At 39.4% G+C, this 24295-nt stretch overlaps 1 protein-coding gene across 2 annotated transcripts in view; it reads left to right on the top strand.

Moving 5' to 3' along the window:
- man1a2 (mannosidase, alpha, class 1A, member 2) overlaps window positions 1–24295 on the top strand; it is a 133812-nt gene that overhangs the window by 91044 nt on the left and 18473 nt on the right. For both annotated transcript variants that reach the window (XM_087992788.1, XM_043700938.2), the window contains exons 9-10: window positions 21366–21481; window positions 23283–23502. In XM_087992788.1, the coding sequence (XP_087848914.1) occupies window positions 21366–21481; window positions 23283–23502 (336 nt within the window). The remainder of the gene's footprint in view (window positions 1–21365; window positions 21482–23282; window positions 23503–24295) is intronic.

Below are 24295 nucleotides of genomic sequence, written 5' to 3'. Positions count from 1 at the left end.
GCCCAATGCTGTAATCAAACCTGGAACCCTGGTGCTGTGAGGCAGCAGTGCTGACCACTGAGCCACCGTGCCACTCAATATCTCAATCCAGGCAATGTGGAAGGTTTACGATAATGCCTACTTCCCAAGATAAAACAAAATTATAGAGATTTCTTAGATTTGATTTGATTTATTATTGTCACATTATCTAGGTACAGTGAAAAGTTCTGTTTTGTGTGCAAAATAGGCAGACAATACTGTACAAAGTGCATAGGCTAATAGAACAGAGCTGCAGAGAAATGCACAGATCAACATTAAATTTAAAAGGTTCATTCAGAAGTTTAATAACAGTGGGAAGAAGCTGCTATTTAATGTATACAAACTTTCATATCTTCTGCCCAACTGAAGAAGGTGGAAGAGAGTATAATCAGGATGGGAGAGGTCTTTGTTTATGTTGGTTGCTTTTCCAAGGCAATGGAAAGTGCAGGTGGAGTCAATGTATGGAAGGCTGTGTTCTTTGTAGTTTCTTGCAGTCTTGGGAAGAGCAGTTGCTTTGATATATCCAGATAGAATTCTTTCTGTGGTGCATCTGTAAAAATTGGTAAGAGTCCTTTTGGACATGCCAAATTTCCTTTGCCTGCTGAGGAAGTTGAGACAATGTTGTGCTTTCTTGACCATTGTGTCGACATGGGTGGATCAGGACAGATTATTGGTGATCATCACTCCCAGGATTTTTATGCTCTCAACCATCTCCACTTCAGCATCATTGATGCTGACCAGAGTGTGTCCTCTGCTCCTCTTCCTGAAGTCAGTGACCAGCTCCTTCATTTTGGTGATGTAGGAGAGATATTTTTAACTTCGTAGCACTATGTCTATTCAGTGTTTCTGCTAAAATATCTTCGTTAAGCAAACTCAGAAGAAAAGACTCCTCTATATGGCAAGTGGACTGTAAAAGCATGTACGGATCAAACAGATGTTGTCAACAGAAGTGTGCATCCTACTGTACTATGGCCCAAGGAAGATGATGATCCTGGAAGTCAATGCATCACAAAGAGTTAGGCCATGCATCTTAAATGATGGCAAAACATTTCTATTTGGATTCAAAAGTCTATTATAGGTACAATCCAATTATTCTGACATTGAACTTGAAACACTTACTCTGGACTTTGGTATCAGAGAATTCCATATGAATTTATTTAATAAGCAGTGTGGAAACTAAATTCAACCCATTGGAAAATGATTTGGTGCAAAACATTGGCAAGGGCACCACCTTGATGAGATTGCCTTTTACTAAAAAGATAGAGATTTGACTTTGTCTACTGCAAGCCAGTGCCCTTGAACACACTGATTACCACATCAATTAAGAATATAGTAATTCCACAATATTTACAGGTAAACAAAATGGCTTGTTTTGTTTTATTATTCATGGGTTGTGGACATTGCTGGCTGGGCCAACATTATTGCCCATCCCAAATTGTCCTAAACAAGAAGCTGCCTCCTCAAACTGCTTCAGTTCTTGGAGTGTAGGAACATCCACAGTACTGTTATGAAAAGAATTTGAGAATTTTGACCCATTAGTAGTGAGGGAATGGTTCCAGGTTAGGATGGTGTGTGACACGGAAGTGAACTTAGTAGTAGTAGTTTACTCATGCACCTGCTGCCATTGTTCTTCCAGGTGGTAGTGACCAGGTTTACAAGGTGCTGTTAAAGGAACCATCAAAATGAAAGGTGTGTTTAAGATTGATAAGTTTTGGTCAGCATAACTGCAAGAAGCAGTAGCTCATATTCTGTGACTGAAGGCAGTGTTGTATAGTGAACATTGATTCTCAAAAGCCATAACACCTAATGGAACAACATTGAGGAAAACAAAATCCACCTCTAGGAACTCTATAAAATTACCCAAAAGTAAACTTGAATAATGAGGTTGTGGTAGACCATAATCAACGTACTAACAACATTCAAGATACTAATCCACCTACAACTTGAACTCCTAAGTGTGAAGTTTAAATTTTGAAAAGGTTATAGTATCTGGAAGAATTTGTCAAACCACCTATGCATTTTGCAGACTCTTCAGCTGTGAAATATTTTTGTTCTTGTTTCTGTGTAAATAATTGTTTTGAGAGTACTCATATGAATTTTCACTTAGTGTATCTAATTATATTTTGGGAGATATTTTACTTTATTGCTTTGAGAGCTGGATGTGCGAATGAGATGAGGATCAGAAAGAAACCACAAGTAATTGTCCACAGGAGCAAGCTAGAAAAGGATGTGGTTGTAGGTATTTGTTACTGCAAGTTGTAGCCTGAAAAATGAAATAAGTTGTTGACATTTTCAAGCAGACTGAATCTGTGCTACTTTATAGCAATGCAGAACTGCAATATGCCTGGCCCTAAATATTAATTTCTGAATTTTTAAAAAGTGGTCAGCCCCTACTGTGTACAGCCCTAAATATATTTATTGGCTAAAATGTTGGGATGGAATGAGTGGGATAGTCCACTTACCCGCTGAGTAAGCCCAAACATATATCTTTGGATCAAAAACTCATGCAAAAACACACAATCTACAACATTAGTTGTTCAGTTAATGTAGAAATGACGAGATCCGAGTGATTCAGAAAACCTTTTCAGCAAATAATTTCAAAAATATTAGTACTGGAGGTCATGAGAAAATTTCCCTACCTTTGTAAAAGTTACTTACCTTTCTTTCTGTTTTCATATTTTCTATTGTTGAAAGTGAAATGTTATGAAGATGTGGGTGTACTGTACCTTTTCAGAGGGTTAAAAGCCAGCAAAGACTATCTGAGAGCACTAAGTGTTCTGAGAAAAGATACAATGTAACATGTCCTCCAGCTACTGGCCTGGCTAGGATATCTGGTTGCCTGGAAATGACAAAACAGATTTGAATTAGGCCAATCAGTTTAAATCATACCCTGAAAAATACCAAACTCCAATCCAGTTTGAATTTAGTGTATCCTCAATCTTAAAAGCCAATGACGCAATCCGATGCTTTGGGGGTATAAGACCGGAGAAAATTGAACAGGTGAGAGGAAAACTGCCAAGCCCAGCGTGTGAAGACGGTCTGAAAAATAGCTCTCTTAAATGGTACCTTTATTGATCAGTAACCTGTGAAGCAAAATCGCTAAGAAGAAAAAAACGAGAGGAATACAGAGAAAACTGAAAGCTGCCTAGTGTTGAGATAAGTTTTGTTTTGTAAATTGTAATCGGAGTTTTATCGGAGGAGTATTATAGAAGGGAAGGTAAAAGATAGTTTAGAGAGGAGTTGTAAATAGTCGTTAATTATTCTCTGTTATACTCTAAGAAATAAAGTTGTTAATTTTTACTTTAAATAGTTCTTAGCCTTTTGAATTTTCATGGATTACTGCATGGAATAAATCTTCTTTTATGTTGCTGGTTGATAGTAAACAGGAGAGTTTACCTTGTGTCATAACAGTTTGAGGGTTCATGCGGGATTTGAACAGATTTAGACAAATTTGAATAGATTTGGGAGTATGAAAAGTCCTAGCTGATTTAAGCATTTGCTGATTAGTGTCCTAGTTCTTTTAGTTAAAACGTAATGAGACAATTTGTTTAATTTTGGTGACTTGTGTTTGAGTAAATTAAAAGTGAGAGAAATGGCTCTTAAAATTTCTAAAGAGTTTCTGGGATTTGAAGGTGATTCTCAAATTTGCCAAGAAATTTTAGAAGGACAGAAAAAGGCCATATTTGTAGAATTAGCAAATAAGTTAGATTTGAGTTTAACCAAGGACAAAAGTAAAACTGAAATTGTAAAGGGGTTACTCAAACACTTAGGTATCAGAGAAACAGACAAGTGCAGTAGAGGTAGAAAAACTTAAACTACAATTGAGGAAAATGGAATTAGAAGATAAACAGAGGGTGGGAGAGAGAAGAACGAGAGAGAGAGGAAAAAGGGAGATGGAAGATTTTTAACTGAGCAAAGAGAGAAAAAAGAAAGGGAGAGACAAAAAGAATTTGAACTTGAGAAGTTGCGACTTCGTCAGCAAAGTCAAGTTAACAGGATGGAGATTAAAAGAGAAGGTAGCGATATATGTCAAAACTCTGCCACATTTTGAAGCGAAAGATGTTGAAGCCGCCTTTATTTCATTTGAAAAGTTGGCTAGGCAGATGGAGTGGTCCGAGAATGAATGGGAAATGCTAGCTCAGACTAAACTCGTAGGGAGAGCTAGTGAGGTATTTGCCGCACTGTCAGATGAGGAGTCAAGAGATTATGTAGAGATTAAACAGGCTATTTTAAGTGTTTATGAACTGGTACCAGAAGCGCATAAACAGTGGTTCAGAAACACAAAGTAGGAACCAGGTCAGGAGAGGGCACTAGTAAGAATTTACCACAGGATAAAAAAAAAAAGCCCAAGGGGGTGAAAAAGAGGTGTTGCCACTGTGGTAAAGTGGAACAAGTAAAGTCATGGTGCTGGACTTTAAAGATAGGCGCTGTGGGAAAAGAAGCTAAGCCAGCTAAGCAAGTGAAGGTAATAAAGGAGACCCCAAGAAGAGCTGAGTAGCTGCGGGAGAGTACACCACCTAGGCAGGCACTGGGTATGGAGTTAGTACCTGATCTCTACAAAGAATTTTCCTCTGTGGATAAAGTTTACTCAGAACAGGGAGAAGGACAAGAATTTATCATTTTGAGAGGTACAGGATCTAACCAGTTGCTGATAATAAGAGAGGAGTGAATATGCACTCTCTGATCTGTTATCCGAGAGTGTGGTAATTTGTGGGATAGATGAACAGAAATATAGCGTTCCCCTATGTAAGATCAGGTTGGAGTGCCAACTCAAGACTGGGGAAGTTACAATGGGACTGTTTGACAGAGTGTCACTTCCAGGAATTCAGTTTGTTCTTGGGAATGATTTGGCAGGATCCAAGGTGGGAGTGATATTCCTTGTTGTGGAGATGCCCAAGGAAGACCAAGAAACTGAGGAATTAAAGCACAAATATCACAGTTTTCCCAGACTGTTTGTGGTTACTAGGTCCCACTATCATAAGTCACAGCACAAAGTGAAAAGTAAAGAAAAAGATGAAAGAGATGAGTTCAGTTAGCAGATACCCTGTTTGACATGGTGCGGGAAAAGTCTGACCAGGCAAAGGATCAGACAGAAGTGTTTAGTCCTGAAAGACTAAGACTTGCAACGACAAGACAAGACAATAAAAGATAGTGGATTTGAGAAGATTTGTAGCTCAGGTTGAGATTCTGGATGTAAGTTTGCTCGCTGAGCTGGAAGGTTCATTTTCAGACGTTTCATCACCGTATTAGGTAACAACATCAGTGAGCCTCCTGATGAAGTACTGGTGGTATGGTCAGCTTTCTGTTGAATAGAAAGTGGGCCATACCACCAGTGCTTCATCCAGAGGCTCACTGATGATGTTACCTATTATGGTGATAAAACGTTTGAAAACCTCCAATTCAGTAAGCAAATGTACATCCACAATAAAAGATATGTGGATGCAGACTCTGAAAAGGAGGCAGAGAACTTTCTGGAGGGTTATTATCTGAAAGATAGGTTCCTAAGGCAGAAATTGAGACCACGGCACGTTAGTGCAGAGGAGAAATTGGTAGGAGTGCACCAGATTGTGTTGCTGGTAGCATAGACAGAAAGTGTTACATATAGCACATGAACTACCTACAGGTTGTCGCCTAGGGGTATGAAAGATTCCGGATAAAGTACAAACAATTTTTATTGGCTTAGAGTGCACAGGGATATGGTTTGCAGTATGCGTCATACATCCCAAATGGTAGGTAAGCCACAGGTGGTAATAAAACCAGCATGTTTCTTGCCAAATTCCAGATTTGAAGAACCTTTCAAGCAAGTTATAATTGATTGTATAGGTCCCCTTCCAAGAACTAAAACTGGGAGCCAGTACTTGTTAACCATAAAGGATGTATCTACTAGAGTTCAGGAGGCAATTCCATTATGTAGTATCAAGGCAAAAAAGGTGGTAGAGGAGTTAGTAGTTTTCTTTACACTGTATGGGATGCCCAGAGAGATTCAGTCAGACCAAGGATCAAATTTTATTGCTAGGCTGTTTAAGGAAGTTCTGGATAGCTTACGTATACAGCATTTTAAATAGAGTGCGTATCATCCTGAATCTCAGGGAGCTTTAGAAAGGTAGCATCAGACCTTGAAGACCTTGTTGAGAGCATACTGTCAGAACTACCCGAATGATTGGGATAAAGGTATTCCATTTGTCGTGTTTGCTATTAGAGGTGCCCTCAAATGAATCTAGTCAGTTTACTCCCTACGAGTTAATACTCGATCATGAAGTGAGAGGCCCTTTGAAATAAATTAAAGCAACATTCACAGCACCAAAGTCGGAGATCTCACATTTAGATTATGTAGCAGAGGTGAGGGAGAGATTAAATAGAGTAGGTGAGTTAGCTAAACAGCACCTAAAGAGGGCATATGTAAACTGAAGCAAGTGACAGTTAAAAGTTCTGAGACTCGAACCTTTTCCCAAAGGGATAACGTCCTAGTACTGATACCAGTGATAGGAGATCCCTTCACATCCAGGTTTAGAGGTCCCTACCAAATTGCGAAAAAGTTGAGTCAGATTAGTAAAGATGCCAGATTAAAAACAAAGCATCGAGTATGTCATGTGAACATGTTGAGACCATATTATGCTGGAGAGAAAGAACTGCCCTGCAGAATGCAGAATCAAATTCAGATGATATGGATTTTGATATGCCTCAAAATAGATTAAAAAATGAAGAAGTCTTTGAGGAGTGGGATAGCATAGAACGCAGTTGAAAGATTTGTTGCTGCAGTATAAGGACATCTGTAAGAATCAGGTGGGGAGGACTAATGCTATGGTACATGAAGTAGACGTAGGGAATACTGCTCCAATAAAACAACATCCCTATCTGCCTAATCCTTTCAAAGCCAGACAGGTCGAGATGCAGGTGGAGGCCATGTTCGACGAGGACATGATTGAACCAAGCCAGAGCATGTGGAATTCGCAGATCGTCTTCGTTCCCAAACCAGACGGGACTCAACGATTCTGCATGGATTATCGGAAGGTCAACACCGTTACAAAATTGGACTCCTATCCACTTCCTAGATTGGAGGACTGTATCGCGAAAGTCAGACAAGCCAGTTGCATCATCAAGTTAGATTTAGTGCGTAGTTACTGGCAGGTACCTTTATCAGTGACGGCAAAAGAAATTTCTGCATTTGTCACCCCAAATGGGCTATATCAGTTTCAAGTGATGCCCTTTGGAATGAAGAATGCACCCACCGCATTCCAAAAACCAACCGCTCATTACCATTTGACTGTTGGAATTATCTGGAGTGAAATGAAACCCAGTGCCAAGAAGACTTGGACTTTCAAGGCAGATTTTCGCATATATCTTAGTTCCTGTTTCTGAAGACCTTGTTCATTGCAGTACTGGTCACACCTTTCCCTACAGTTGTTGGACAAAGCCAAGTCTGGGCTTGACCTCCTTATCCCATTTGAAGGATACCTTCGCGTCGCCTCAGAAATGGCGGCACCGCCACTACATGATGCCTAGTCACTGAGGCCCTCTTTCACCAGAACTGGACAGCATATTATTTTAACAAGTCGTTCTGCTGCAACCCGCATTTCGTTAACATGAATTTGCTGTAAAACGATTGACGAATTGGAGATACTGTTTCTATAGCATGAACTTTAAAGTATGTATTGATTATAATGCAATTCCACCATTAGTTTAAATGGTGCTACTATTACATGATTTTCTTATTACCCAGGAATTGCCAGGTTATACCAGAACTGACTGTATACATGACCTTACAGATGCGGTTTATATTGGGTTTTGCTTTTGTCACTGGATTTTCGTGGTGCAGTGCTTCATCAGGTTCTCTTGTGGCTACTAATGCACCAAGCATCCGGCCAGTGAGAACCATCTATCGGAAAGGTTTTCACTCCCTCAACTGGTCTAGGGAACCAGCGCTGCTTTCATTAAAAGTATGGAAGAGCTGTCGGAGCTTCTATCTTTTATGTACCACTTTAAGCCAAATTGCAAGAGAACAAGTAACGCATGCAAAATGTTCTGTTTCCACGTAGTTAGTTTATTTGTGTACGTGATTACAAAATTAACATGGTGCAGGTTTGAAATGGTTACAAAAAATACATTCAGATATAGTAGTTTAGAAAGTAAAAGTTATTTTTAAGAAAGTTGCCTTGCTCTTTTGCTCTGAGCAAAATAAACTGCTCATTGATATCTCTTATCACAGACTGCTGATATATGTCTTTGTTTCCAGCAAGTAAACACCTCACTAAAATATAAGTAATAACAAAAGTTGCTGGAAAAGCTTAGGAAGTCTGGCAGCATCTGTGAAGAGAAATCAGAATTAATGTTTCAGGTCAGGTGACCCCTCCTCAGAATTGTGGTTTTTACCTCACTAAACTGTGCTGTTAACTGTGATAATGCAAGCATTTGAAATGGCTAGATATGCTGGATATATAATTTTCTTCCATGCTCAGGCACTCTGTTTCTCTTTCACTCGCTCCTTCTCTTTCACTCGCTCCTTCTCTTTCACTCGCTCCTTCTCTTTCACTCCCTCTTTCTCTTTCACTTGCTCTTTCTTTGAGATCTCCTGCTAATTTGTGAAACTTGTTCAACTGAAATAGAAGGCTCTGAAATATGCAATCTTTAATATCTTTCAGGTTAGTTTACTATATTGACAAGCCATACCAGCCTATGAAACTCCAATTAACACGCAAAGCTCAATTATCTTGTAAACAGTGTTTCATGTTATTTCAACTATAGGTCAGTCATTAGTTCTACTGACTTCCACTGAACTGCATTATCACTGTTCTTTGCCTTTGTCGCAGTTTTCTTGCTGTTTCTGCTTGTTAAGTTCAACATCTTTAATTTTAAAAGATTGCCAAACAAGCATTCCTTGATTAACAGTTTCCAAGTTTCCCAAGGCATGCTGAAAGAATGTCAAATTTGAAAGAAATTTCCAGCTTAAAGTTGTATCAGGTAGATGTAAAACTTAGGTGCCAAACTAAAAAAGCAGCAGCATAGGACAACCACTGTATATTGGATCAAAACCCAGCCAGGTGTGAATAGTGGAGGACAATTGAATAGCTTACAGGAAGAGGCATCACAAGTATCCCCATCTGAAATTGGTCTTTTGTGCTCAATGGGTTGTGGTCTGCCAAGTTCAAAGATTTAACTTCCATCTTCCCCTCCTCCTGAGGTTCCTGCTATCAAGAATAGCAGTCTTTAGCCAAATCTATTCACTCTACACAATACCAAAAAACAGTTGAGTGCATTGGATAGACCAAATTTCATGCACCCAACAACATCCATAATACTGAAGACTTGTGCTCCAAAGCTAGTTGCACATCTAGCCAAATACGGCTACAGTACCTGATAAAGTGAAAACTTGCTCCAATATGTTTTGTCCGTGGAAATTATATCCAAACGTTTTTAGGCCAGTTACTATTCTATCAGTCTATTCACAATCCTCAAAGTGTTGGATGGTGCTATTAAAATTGCTAGAGGTGTTTACTTAGCAATAACTTGGGACCTGAAATGAGTATTGGTCACTAAGAAAACCACTTGATTCCACACTTTTAAGGTTTTTGTTTTAAGATGGAACAAAGAGAATAATGTAACAGGTGAGCTGGCTGCTCTTTTCAAAAGGGTGGCTTTTTTGACAGTATGAGGATCAAGGAGTAAGTTAGAAATCAAGGGAAAACTCTAGTCCTTTCTAGAACAAACCAAGTTTCTTGCGATTGTTGGAGGCCAATTAACTCACTTCTTGCTGTTGCTGCAGAGATTTTTGTTTTAAGTTTTCTAGCTTTAGTTGTGAAAATGTTCACATTATAATTCAGTTCATTCACAGCTCCTCAGATTATGCTTCAGGACCTTCATACATGTAGGCTTGGGCTGATAAGGGGTAAATACCATTTCTGCCTGTGCCAGGCAAGGAATTTCCAACAAAAGTGTGTCAAACTGTCCTTAATGCTCAATAGCCTGACCATTGAAAAATCCATCATTATCTACCATTTTAAAAAAAACCCACCTGTAGTTCTATATTAAAACTTCAACATATTGAAATTGTATTTGTTTAATCAAACTTCATTTGAGTTTAATAGTGTCTATTTTCTAGTGCCAGCTTCAACTTCAAAAATGTTAGAAATTTCAAAGATTTGCTTTAAGGTAGTTAGATTTTGAGTTCTAAAATAGTGTTATCTGTTATACATCCAGCATAATATTCAAATAATTAAACAAGCAATCAGTTTTTATTTGTTAGTTAAAGCATTTTTTTTTACAACACTCAGATTTCTCAAGTTGCAGGAGATTGCATTGTATAGATACTGGTTAGTTGGACAAGGCATAACTAGCATCCCTTAAAGGTTATGATTTTATTTTCTTCATTCTTGGTGTGTGAGCATTACTGATGGAAGGCTAGTATTTATTTCCCATTCCTAATTTTCCTTCAGAAATGCTAAACACTCTCTTTAAAAACAGCTCAGGGTGTGTTCTTTTGTGAAGTTAGGAAGAGTACATCTGTTCTAAAAAGTATATTTCAACCACTGCCAACTAATCTCATTGAGGGATATAAGTTCTTGCATTATCAATTGTCTTGGTACATATTTCATGAGGATAATTAGGCAGTGAGATTTTATACCTGCCCTGAAACTGCTGCATTTTTTTTCTGCCAGTTGATTTAAATAAGAAAGAAAGTTGGACTCGGGTACCTCTATAATCAATTTTGTGTAGTATACGTTATATTCTGGACAACTTCCATTTTGGGTGTGCAACGTGTAGAGTGAAATTTAATCTACCCAAACATGCATGCAAATTTATTGTAGTCATGTTTTTTTTTGTCACTGTCATTTGTAAACTGAATTTAGTGGATTTTAGTAGTTATGTGATTAAATGAGGTAGATCAGATTTGATCAGATTCCCTGTGGAAACAGGCCCTTCGGCCCAACAAGTCCATACCGACCCTCCGAAGAGTAACCCACCCTGACTCATTCCACTACATTTACCCCTGACTAATGCACCTAACGCTACGGGCAATGTAGGATGGCCAATTCACCTAACCTGCACATCTTTGGACTGTGGGAGGAAACCAGAGCACCCGGAGGAAACCCACGCAGACACAGGGAGCATGTGCAAACTCCACACAGGCAGTTGTCCGAGGCAGGAATTGAACCCGGTTAGCCATTTGTTTCAAATCAAACATAAAAGGCACAAACATAAGTCAGTGTGATATCCCAGTGGAAACTTTGTTTTCACTTTTAGGATAAGTATTACTGCCTTTTAATTCTGAGGAAGTAGAGTCAATTATTTATTGGTGACTACCTTACAGTTATAATATTCAACAGGACTGTTCCTGGAGTGTGTTTTAAGAATGCATCTGGTTGCTAATATGTTTCTTTAAAATATATTTTCATTGTCTTGTCTTTTTTATTTTTACGAATCTATTCGACACAGAAAATTCTTTTGGACCCATATTATGTAAGTTTCTAAAGCCTATTTTAATTCCTGCATTGGACCCAATGAGCTAGCAACATCCTCTATATACCTCTAGTATCTGCCTGCCTTAGTTTTAGCAAATCCATGAAGCTTTATTTTGTTATCCTTTCAAAGGAGCTTAAATGATGGTAGCAAGATCCGCCATATTCATAGAAGTTATATTTTACTAATTTAATATTAGAGAACATTGATGCATATATATGTACATATAAACCATAACAAACAGCACCAAGTCTGCACAGGACAAAGGCATCGAAGAAGACAGTGTTTATTGTGCTGGGAAACTTCTTGGCTTCCTGGACCATGGCACAACATTCAGCATATTATTTTTCTTCTTGATTTTCATTTTGTGGGGTATCTCATACAATCATTGAATCCGTGCAGTGTGAAAGCAGGCCATTCATCCCATCCAGACCATACCAACCCTCCAAAGAGCATCCCACCCAGACCCATTTTATTCCTGTAACCAATCCACCCAATTTACGCATCCCTGGACACTGAACAATTTAGTATGGCAAATCCACCTAACCCTCACATCTTTAGACTGGGGGAGAAAACGGAAGAACCTGGAGGAAACCCACGCAGACACTGGGAGAATGTGCAAACTCCACACACACACTTGCCCGAGGGTGGAGTCAAACCCTGGTCCCTGGCATTGAGGTAGCAGCTAATCATTGAGCCACTGTGCCACCCTATCTCAGTGACACTATCCAACCTAATTCCAGAACCAATGTATTTTCTGTGTTTTGTCTTGAGGCTTGTTTTTATGTGGAATATATAAATGCAAATGAGTAAACCAGTCAGGGTTTTTTTTAGATTAGATTACTAGATTACTTAGTGTGGAAACAGGCCCTTCGGCCCAACAAGTCCACACCGACCCGCTGAAGCGTATACCACCCAGACCCATACTCCTACATTTACCGCTTCACCTAACACTACGGACAATTTAGCATGTTCAATTCATCTAACCTGCACATTTTTGGATTGTGGGAGGAAACCGGAGCACCCGGAGGAAACCCACGCAGACACGGGGAGAATGTGCAAACTCCACACAGAGTTGCCTGAGGTGGGAATTGTACCCGGGTCTCTGGCGCTGTGAGGCAGCAGTGCTAACCACTGTGCCACCGTGCCGCCCAATTAAAGGAACAAAAGGCAGACCTGAGATAGTTACCTTTTGATGGTTAATTTGTTCAAAAACATCAGGTCTGAGTCAGATTTTTATGATACCTTGTGGCATCTGCTTAAGAACCTGAAGCCTCAGTGCATGGAAACAACCTATTTTAAGTTGGCAATCAGCTGTAGTACTAGAATTCTGAATTGAAACAGGAAATAATAGAAAAACTAAACACACCAGGAGCACCTATGGAGAAATGGTTTTCATTTTGGGTTGATCAACCATCAACAAAAAGATGATAAGCTGAAAAATTATCTCTATCTCTCTTCCTGGATCCTGCCTAACATGCTCAGTATTTCCAGCCACCTCTTATGTTAAATTAAATGAAAAAGCAACATATAGTATAGTAATGAGAAAGTAATGTCCTGAACCAAAGTCTGAATGCGCAGTTTGAATTCTTTGTATGTAGCCTACTTATATTTTTGATAAATTGTATAAATGCAAGGCATTTTTGTAAGTGTTTGCTGAAGTAGTTCATCCTTGCATTGAATTTTAGAAAAAAAACCTCAGAAAAACACTTTATTATCGAGGATTGAAAATGGCTATCAAGAACATGGTGAGGACAGTGCAGGAGAGAGAAAGAGAGAGAGAACCTGCACAGTTACTGCCTTTGCTGTTTTTGAATTCATGTGTCGCTGGACATCGGAATGCATGGTGGAAAATTAACAAACAGTGAATTTCACAACTAATCTTGGACGAAGTTGGGCGAAGTTCACAGCACAGAATCAAACAGGTTAATTGTTGTTTTAAGTCTGTCCAAGAGAAAGCTGTATTAGTGAGTATAGTGGGTTCTTTCTTGATTTTTTTTGGAGATAAATATCTTGATAAAATTTAAAATATAAGCCATAGCTATTTATTTAACCTGGTGCAGTTTTTGTAGAGGAATAAGACAGTGTTATTTTCTGTGTCTGTAGATTGTGAAGGAGCAAAAATGGCCTTTGCAGTGATATGTACTACTTGTCAGATGGGGAAGTTTAAAGAGAGTTTAAGGGTTACTGCGGATTAAATCTGCCATAAATGCTGTTGGATGCAAATCTTATCAGATCGAGTGAATCAGTTGGAGAGACAGATAGAAGCGATGAGGAATTTGCAACAGTATGTTATGGATGGCAGTTATAGGAAGGGGGGAAAGTCTCAGATACAGTCACATAGATGGGTTAACTCCAGGAAGGGTAAGAGAGGTCGGCACCCAGGACAGGAGTCTTTTGTGGATATATCCATTTCAAACAGGTATGCTGTTTTGGAACATGTAGGGGGTGATGTAGGGGAACGTAGCACGAACAGCCAAGTTTCTGGTATTGAGACTGGCTCTAATTCAACGAGGGGTACGTCGGCTTCCAAGAGATCAATTGTGTTAGGGACTCTGTAATCTGAGGTATAGACAGACGTTTCTGTGGCCAGCAGAGAAAAAGCAGAATGGTGTGTTGTTTCCCTGCTGCCAGGATCAAGGATGTCTCAGAGGGTGCAGAATGTTCTCATGGAGGAGAGGGGCCAGCAAGAGGTCATTGTCCACATTGGAACCAAGGATATAGGAAGGGAAAAGGTTGAGACTCTGAAGGGAGATTACAGAGTTAGGCAGAAATTTAAAAAGGAGGTCCTCAAGAGTAGTAATATCTGGATTACTTCCAGTGCTACGAGCTAGTGAGGGCAGGAATAGGAGGATAGAGCAGATGAATGCATGGCTGAGGAGCTGATGTATGGGAGAAGGATTCACATTTTTTGGATCATTGGATTCTCTTTTGGGGTAGAAGTGAGCTGTACAAGAAGGACGGATTGCACCGAAATTGGAAGGGGACTAATATACTGGCAGGGAAATTTGCTAGAACTGCTTGGGAGGATTTAAACTAGTAAGGTGTGTGTGGTGGTGGGACCCAAGGAGATAGTGAGGAAAGAGATCAATCTGAGACTGGTACGGTTGAGAACAGAAGTGAATCAAACAGTCAGGGCAGGCAGGGACAAGGTAGGACTAATAAATTAAACTGCATTTATTTCAATGCAAGGGGCCTAACAGGGAAGGCAGATGAACTCAGGGCATAGTTTAGGAACATGGGACTGGGATATCATAGCAATTACAGAAACATGGTTCAGGGATGGGCACGTCTGGCAGCTTAATGTTCCAGGATACAAATGCGACAGGAAGGATAGAAAGGCAAGAGAGGAGGGGAGTAGCATTTTTGATAAGGGATAGCATTACAGCTGTGCTGAGGGAGGATGTTCCCGGAAATACATCCAGGGAGGTTATTTGGGTGGAACTGAGAAATAAGAAAGGGATGATCGCCTTATTGGGATTATATTATAGACCCCCAAATAGTCAGAGGGAAATTGAGAAACAAACTTGTGAGGAGATCTCTGCTATCTGTAAGAATAATAGGGTAGTTATGGTCAGGATTTTTAACTTTCCAAACTTGGACTGGGACTGCCATAGTATTAAAGGTTTAGATGGAGAGGAATTTGTTAAGTGCGTACAAGACAATTTTCTGATTCAGTATGTGGATGTACCTACTAGAAAAGATGCAAAGCTTGACCTACTCTTGGGAAATAAGGCAGGGCAGGTGACTGAAGTGTCAGTGGGGGAGCACTTTGGGGCCAGCAGCCATAATTCTATTAGTTTCAAAATCTTGATGGAAAAGAATAGACCAGATCTAAAAGTTGAAGTTCTAAATTGGAGAAAGGCCAATTTTGACGGTATTAGGCAAGAACTTTCGAAAGCTGATTGGAGGCAGATGTCCGCAGGTAAAGGGACGGCTGGAAAATGGGAAGCCTTCAGAAATGAGATAACAAGAATCCAGAGAAAGTATATTCCTGTCAGGGTGAAAGGGAAGGCTGGTAGGTATAGGGAATGCTGGATGGCTAAAGAAATTGAGGGTTTGGTTAAGAAAAAGAAGGAAGCATATGTCAGATATATACAGGATAGATCGAGTGAATCCTTAGAAGAGTATAAAGGAAGTAGGAATATACTTAAGAGGAAAATCAGGAGGGTAAAAAGGGGACATGAGATAGCGTTGGCAAATAGAATTAAGGAGAATCCAAAGGGTTTTTACAAATATGTTATGGACAAAAGGGTAACTAGGGAGAGAATAGGGCCCCTCAAAGATCAGCAAGGCAGACTTTGTGTGGAGCCACAGAAAATGGGGGAGATACTAAATGAATATTTTGCATCAGTATTTACTGTGGAAAAGGATATGGAAGATATAGACTGTAGGGAAATAGATGGTGACATCTTGCAAAATGTCTAGATCACGGAGGAGGCAGTGCTAGATGTCTTGAAACTGTTAAAGGGTGAATAAATTCCCCAGGACCTGATCAGGTGTACCAGAGAACTCTGTGAGAAGCTAGAGAAGTGATTGCTGGGCCTCTTACTGAGATATTTGTATCATCGATAGTCACAGGTGTGGTGCCGGAAGACTGGAGGTTGGCAAACGTGGTGCCACTGTTTAAGAAGGGTGGTAAAGACAAGCCAGGGAACTATAGACCGGTGAGCCTGACCTCGGTGGGCAAGTTGTTGGAGGGAATCCTGAGGGATAGGATGTACATGTATTTGGAAAGGCAAGGACTGATTAGGGATAGTCAACATGGCTTTGTGCATGGGAAATAATGTCTCTCAAACTTGATTGAGTTTTTTGAAGAAGTAACAAAGAAGATTGATGAGGGCAGAGCAGTAGATGTGATCTATATGGACTTCAGTAAGGCGTTCAACAAGGTTCCCCAAGGGAGACTGATTAGAAAGGTTAGATCTCATGGAATACAAGGAGAACTAGCCATTTGGATACAGAACAGGCTCAAAGGTAGAAGACAGAGGGTGGTGTTGGAGGGTTGTTTTTCAGACTGGAGGCCTGTGACCAGTGGAGTGCCACAAGGATCGGTGCTGGGTCCTCTACTTTTTGTCATTTACATAAATGATTTGGATGCAAGCATAAGAGTTACAGTTAGTAAGTTTGCAGATGACACCAAAATTGGAGGTGTAGTGGATAGCGAAGAGGGCTACCTCAGATTACAACAGGATCTTGACCAGATGGGCCAATGGGCTGAGAAGTGGCAGATGGGGTTTAATTCAGATAAATGCGAGGTGCTGCATTTTGGGAAAGGAAATCTTAGGAGGACTTATACACTTAATGGTAAGGTCCTAGGGAGTGTTGCTGAACAAAGAGACCTTGGAGTGCAGGTTCATAGCTCCTTGAAAGTGGAGTCTCGGGTAGATAGGATAGTGAAGGCGGCGTTTGGTATGCTTTCCATTATTGGTCAGAGTATTGAGTACAGGAGTTGGGAGGTCATGTTGCGGCTGAACAGGACATTGGTTAAGCCACTGTTAGAATACTGTGTGCAGTTCTGGTCTCCTTCCTATCGGAAAGATGTTGTGAAACTTGGATGTTGCCAGGGTTGGCGGATTTGAGCTATAGGGAGAGGCTGAACTGGCTGGGGCTGTTTTCCCTGGAGCGTCGGAGGCTGAGGGGTGACCTTAGAGGTTTACAAAATTATGAGGGGCATGAATAGGATAAATAGACAAAGTCTTTTTCCTGGGGTCGGGGAGTCCAGAACTCGAGGGCATAGGTTTAGGGTGAGAGGGGAAAGATATAAGAGATCTAAGGGTCAACTTTTTCACGCAGAGGGCGGTGCGTGTATGGAAAGAGCTGCCAGAGGAAGTGGTGGCGGCTGGTACAATTGCAACATTTAAGAGGCATTTGGATGGGTATATGAATAGGAAGGGTTTGGAGGGATATCGGCCTGGTGCTGGCAGGTGGGACTAGATAGGGTTGGGATATCTGGTTGGCGTGGACAGGTTGAACCGAAGGGTCAGTTTCCATGCTGTACATCACTATGACTCTAATTTGGGTTTAAGGGGTTTCCATATATAGGCACAACAAACATTATCATCAAAATTTATAATTATTAATGGAGCACAATTACTTCACTCTTACATTGCAAGATGATTGAAATAAGATAGCTAATGCATTAAGGTGATGGTAGAGACATATCAGAAAAATAAGTAAAAATTGCTGATAGAGTTAGGTAAAATAAGCCATGTGAAGCAGACATAGACCAACTGAGCTGAATGGCTGTTTGTGTAATTCTACATCAAATTAGATTAGATTCCCTACAGTGTGGGAGCAGGCCCTTTGGTCCAACCAGTCCGCACCGACCCTCCATAGTGTAACCCACCCAGTCCCGTTTCCCTCTGACTAATGCACATAACACCATGGGCAATTTAGCATGGCCAATTCACCAGACCTGCACATCTTTGGACTGTGGGAGGGTACAGGAACACCCAGAGGAAACCCACGCTGACACTGGGAGAATGTGCAAACTCCACACGACAATCGCCTGAGGTTGGAATCCAACCTGGGATCCTGGTGCTGTGAGGCAGCAGTGCTAACTACTGAATCACCATGCCGCCCTACTTATTTCAGTTTTCTGATTGTAATGTTGACAGTAAGCCATATATTTTAGTGAAAGAAGTTATTAAAACTGTGGACACTGAATTCTGTTCATGTGTCAATTTGTCTCTGCCCATTATCTGAACCTCAAGTTTAGCCTATTTGGTGTGCTAACGTGCAGTGAATGATATAGTTTCAGGTTTTTTTGTGCCAGCAAAGATTCTCAGCAAATGCTCAAATGTGTTTTGTAGTATTTTTCATGAAGGATTAAAATGAAAATTCGAAGAAGAAATATTTTTATTGACTTTATGTTAGAATTAATCAAATTTGTCCTTGTTCATGTAAGCATATCTTAATTTCTTCACATTTCCATTTGTGATCTACATTGCATTTTTTACTAGATTCCATCTTATCTATGGTTTAGTTCAAAAGCAAATAGAGTTGAATTGATGTATTTATTTGGAGATTCATCCTTCGATAGTTGGTGTAATTCCATGGCTAATTATTATTTATTATTTAACATTTTGTAATGCAGTGTATATATCTCTTCCATATATTTGGATAATTTCAAGATATCTCAAGTGTTTGATCGATTTTTGTCTCCTCCACTCCTGCCTAACAATTGTGAAGAAATAGAAATGCAAAACTGATGGCATATTGAAATGACACTGTAAAATATAAATGAGAACAGTTTTGAAAATAGGAAAATTGGTGCCATTTTGTCACGTCACATATATGCTTACCATTAGTTAATCCACTGTCTTTGAGATTTGTTTAATTCATCTACACATTAACATTGAGGAGCAATGAGAATTCATTTTGCAGAAACAGTTGGCTTTCCAAAATTATTGTAGCATGTATTTGTAAAATATTAATGTTTAAACTTGCTAAGTTTTGACTTTTCAAGTTAATAGTGTGTTGAAAATTACAAATGAAGTCCTAATGCTAATCAGTAAAACTATTTGTATTTGCGAATAATGTAATATCATTAATGTAGAGTGTTAAAAGACTTAATTGAATGAAAATGTGTTTCAAGTGATGTGTTGCCTGCTGCTTGATGGAAAATATTAATAATTTTATTCAATCTTTGGATAAACTCACTCATGAAAGTATAGTTTCAGGGCAGCTGTACAGTATCTGTCTTAAATAGTCACTATTCATGTTTAACTTCTGTAAATTTTGGTAGATTCTTTCACATTAATGCCCTTCTAGCTGAAATATGATTTTGAGTTCTCTCTCATTTTGATCATAACTCCAGTAATAGTTAGCAATCATTGTATGTTAAAATTTCAAAGATTTCTTCCATCCATGTCAGTAATCATTTTTTATAGACTGCTAAATACTAAATCAAATGCAGCCAAAAGCCATTTGAAGGGTAACATGGTGACAGTAGTAACATTAAGCAAGGCAAGTTTCCAATTCTGAAAGGTGTAGATTGTTAACTTAAAATAATTCCTTGGATGAATGGTAAACTCTGACCTTTTAGACAACGTACTATGCCCGTTGTCTGAATGAATGACTAGAACAGAGGAATTGTAACTACATATAGAGGAGAATCAGGATATTCAAATGCAATAAATGTTCGTAAAACCTACACCTGTATTCTCTTCCTCTTCATAAATATTCTGGCCTGCTTTGAGTTGTAGAATCTCTATAATGTGGAAGCAGGGCATTCGGCCCATCAAGTCCATACGCCGACTCTGACAAGGGCATCCCATCCCGACCTACCCCCTAACCTATCCTATCCTATCTCTATAATCATAGAACAATACAGGCCCTTGATGTTGTGCCAGCCTTTTATCCTACTCCAAGATCAGACTTGGCTACATGCCCTTTGTACTACCTTCCGTGTGCCTATCCAAGAGTCACTTAATGTATCTGACTGAACTACCACTGCTGGCAGTGCATTCCAGGCACCCATCACTCTGTGTAAAGAACCTACCTCTGCCATCTCCCCTAAAACTTCCTCCAATTACCTTAAAATTATGCCCCTCATGGTAGACATTTCTGCCCTGGGAAAAGGTCTCTGGTCATCCACTTTATCTATGCCTCTCAACATCTTTTCACCTCTATCAGGTCACCTCTCATCTTTCTTCACTCCAGTGAGAAAAGCCCTAGCTCCCTCAATATTTCTTCATAAGACGTGCCCTCCAATCCAGGTAGCATTCTGGTAAATCTCCTTTGCATCTTCTCTAAAGCTTCCACATCTTTCCTTTAATGAAGTGACCAGAACTGAACACCATATTCTATAGAGAGGCAACATAGCCTTTCGGCTCTTAAACTCAACCCCCCTGCTAATGAAAGCCAACACACCATAGGCCGCTTTCATAACCCTATCAACTTGGGTGGCAACTTTGAGGGATCTATGGACATGGATCCCAAGAACCCTCTGTCCCTCCACACTGCCAAGAATCCTACCTTTAACCCTGTGTCCTGCATTCAAATTCGACCTTCCAAAGTGAGTCACTTCACACTTTTTTCCAGGTTGAACTCCATTTGTCACTTAGTAGCCCAGCTCTACGTTTCCGAAGGCTAATCCACCTACCCTGCACATCCCTGGATACTATGGGCAATTTAGTATGGCCAATCACCCAACCTGCATGTCATTGCACTCTGGGAGGAAACCGGAGCTCCCAATGGAACTCCATGCAAACACTGAGAATGTGCAAACTCCACACAGACAGTCGTGTGAAATGGAATTGAGCCCATGTCCCTGGCATTGTGAGGGAGCCACCAAGTGTTTCAGGCTTTTCTTTTGTTACAGCAATTGCACTAAATTCTACTTCAACTTGAATTATAGTAATCACAGCTTTGAAATTGCTTTTGTATTCATTCTTAATTCTAACTTAATGGATCAGCCTCTCTGCTTCTAGTTATTTTTATGATGCCAGTAAAGCAATTTGCAAAAAGTATTGGCATTTATTTCTAATCTTAAAAAGTTATTTCTTTGCACTTGTACCCATATTTATAAACATTTTCTTTCCACAAAATAAAATTATTTCTTTCTACTTCATGATCAGTCATGACATTCCTTAAACCTAGCTTTAAAAGATTAATTGTGTTTTCGGTTGTATTAACAGTTCATCTCATCTGATTATGTGCAGTTGTCATTCGCAAACACATTAGGATTATTTCTGTCTGTCTTGGCAGCTTGCCTGCCCTTTGAATGCTTACATTTTTGTTTGAATAAATTAATTAAGTTTGGAGCTCAATTGCAATATAAATGACTTTATGCACTTGACTGAGTAAGTACCTCAGACATTGTATAGGTGGATTTTTAAAAATAAACTAGTATTGGTTGTAAATTTTGGTATTTCATTTCAATGCAGATCATACCTCTGTGGGTGGGCTCGGAGACAGTTTTTATGAATACTTGCTGAAAGCTTGGCTAGTATCTGATAAGACTGATACAGAAGCGAGGAAAATGTACGATGATGCCATACAGGTGTGTCCTAAAATGCTGAGCGTGAGTTTGTAACTTTGTGAAGTGCAAATCTATAGTTACAGCAAGAGTACGCACTCTTATTAAAACAATTAGTATGACTGACTAATTTGCATGTTGCAATACAAGTGAAAACCCAATTTCAACAATGTTCTGTTGAGTGGTCATTTTGCATTGTATCCTGTAGTAGTTAGGGTAAGTTAAATTAAATCTGTATTTATATGTTATTCTGTTTGCAGACAGGCGGGCTCAAAATTTCTAGGATATTGTCATTTAATAGTTAGCATAGTCCTTGAGTTTTGGATTTTGAATCTTTTATCTGTAACTGCAAACCAAAAATGTTGCTTTAAAAAAAACTGGATGCATTTGGTACCACAGTTTATCTTCACTTAGAAAGCTTAGATAATACTACAGTTCAAATTTTTATTTCAAATAAAGTTTACAGTGTAGAAATTTTTCAAACTTGAAACTAGTGCAGAGGGAATTGATGCTTTGTTGAACCAGGCATTAAAACTGTTGCCCCTGATGAATGGGACATCAACTCAGGTGCTGTCAGCAAATAATAACACTGTTTGAAATATTAGACAATAGGTGCAGGAGTAGGCCATTCTGTCCTTCGAGTCTGCACCACCATTCAATATGATCATGGCTGATCATCGTTAATCAGTATCCTTTTCTTGCCTTATCTCCATAACCCGTGATTCCACTATCCTTGAGAGCTCTATCCAACTCTTTCTTAAATGAATCCAGAGACTGGGCCTCCATTGCCCTCTGGGGCAGAGCATTCCACACAGCCACCACTCTCTGGGTGAAGAAGTTTCTCCTCATCTCTGTCCTAAATGGTCTACCCCGTATTTTTAAGCTGTGTCCTCTGGTTCGGCACTCACCCATCAGCGGAAACGTTTCCTGCCTCCAGAGTGTCCAATCCTTTAATAATCTTACGTCTCAATCAGATCCCCTCTCAGTCTTCTAAACTCAAGGGTATATAAGCCCAGTCGCTCCAGTCTTTCAGCGTAAGGTAGTCCCGCCATTCTAGGAATTGACCTCGTGAACCTATGCTGCACTCCCTCAATAGCCAGAATGTCTTTCCTCAAATTTGGAGACCAGAACTGCACACAATACTCCAGGTGTGGTCTCACCAGGGCCTTGTACAGCTGAAACTGATTTCCAAAAGATGGAAAATGGAAGCAGTTTTGAAGAGAGACTCTCTGGCCAGCACACTCAAGAATGTGATCAGAAATCAAGTCATACTTCCAAATTTGCAGCAAGTTAAGATAACTGATACTTGTGTCCTGAGAAGCCAGTTGGATGATCTGCTGAGAGGAACACCAGTGATTATCAGAGACATGACTTTAAGAGTAAAGAGAGCCATGACCTAAATATGCACTGGTTTTATTCCGTGCTAGGGTGGACTAAAAGTAATTATATTTGAGTGACCAATTGGAGCAAAACTGAAATGGTTTTCTTAATATTAAGGATGAAAAGAGATATGCATTGGTGAGAGAGATTTTATTACAGCAGTGGTATTATGTTCATTCGCTGTTTCACCTAAAACCACTCATCTAACTATTGTTTGTTTCTAAGTAAATAGGCCCAATAGTTTAGTTTTAGTTATAAATTGGTTCGATTGTTGAGTGTCTAAGTTGTTATATTGTATTTTTAAGCAGTATTGATGCATTCCTGAAATTAAGACATACAGACCATTTTTGAGAATGACCGATATTGATGAGAATATCCAAGACCGGTCTGAAATTTGTAACTATGCATTGTTAATTTTTTAATTTAGTGTTTAAATTTTTGACAGGCTATTGAAAAGCATCTGATCAGGAAGTCAAACACTGGCTTGACTTTTATTGGGGAATGGAAGAATGGTCATCTGGAGAGGAAAATGGGCCACCTAACCTGTTTTGCTGGAGGAATGTTTGCTTTAGGAGCAGATGGGTCCCCAGATGATAAAGCAGGTCATTATCTGCAGCTTGGTGCTGAAATTGCTCACACTTGTCATCAGTCATATGACAGAACAGGTAAGATATAATGCTCTGACAAAATATAATTGCACCTTGCTGTTAATTGATTTCTTTGGTTGTGCCTTTAGTTTTTGAAGGAGTGTCCATTTATGATGACTGATGCAATGTTAACGCGTGCATTTATTTTCAACTTGCATGGCTGATCCAACCTTTTCTTGTGTTTGTGTATTTTTTTGTCTATTAGTGAATCTGATGATAAATGTATAAGAACAATGCACTCATGAATATTGAAATGTGACTGAACTAAGCTGCAAATAAAGCTCAAAAGAATTTGGATTAACATGCTGAGTTAAGAATATCAATTAAAATTAATTTGGACAATTTTAACCTGATACACGAATGTCAAATATGTAATTTAGTAGGTTTGATTAATATGTGTATCAGACTTCTTTGTTGAGAACATGGAACTAGTATGCATTTGTATAATATTCCTGTGTAGTTTTGCCTGTGAAAGAAAGCAATTTTACAATTTGTCTGAAACAGTGACTTTTGTCATTTTTGAAATACTTTTAGTGGCACATATTGAGGCACATTCAAAAAGCATGAATATCCTCTTCAGATCACAGAGGGCTGCTGTTGTTTCACACATGGTTCACGTTATTGAAAAGTTAAATATTCAGCTCTACCAACACAGTTGAGAACATAAGATACTCATGCTCTGTGCAGGGGATTACTATTACTACAGTTGAGATTCAGACAGGCTGCTCAGCTTGTTTTGAGGGATATTTTTAAAGACTGGTTTCCTATCGAAGTCAGGTATGAGCTGAGAGTTTTACTTCTACTAGGATTT

Source organism: Chiloscyllium plagiosum, unplaced genomic scaffold, assembly GCF_037043375.1.
Source record: "Chiloscyllium plagiosum isolate Xiang-an unplaced genomic scaffold, Cpla_swu_hap1 HiC_scaffold_12, whole genome shotgun sequence".
NCBI lineage: Eukaryota > Metazoa > Chordata > Chondrichthyes > Orectolobiformes > Hemiscylliidae > Chiloscyllium > Chiloscyllium plagiosum.
This window is presented reverse-complemented; position numbering and strand designations above follow the sequence as displayed.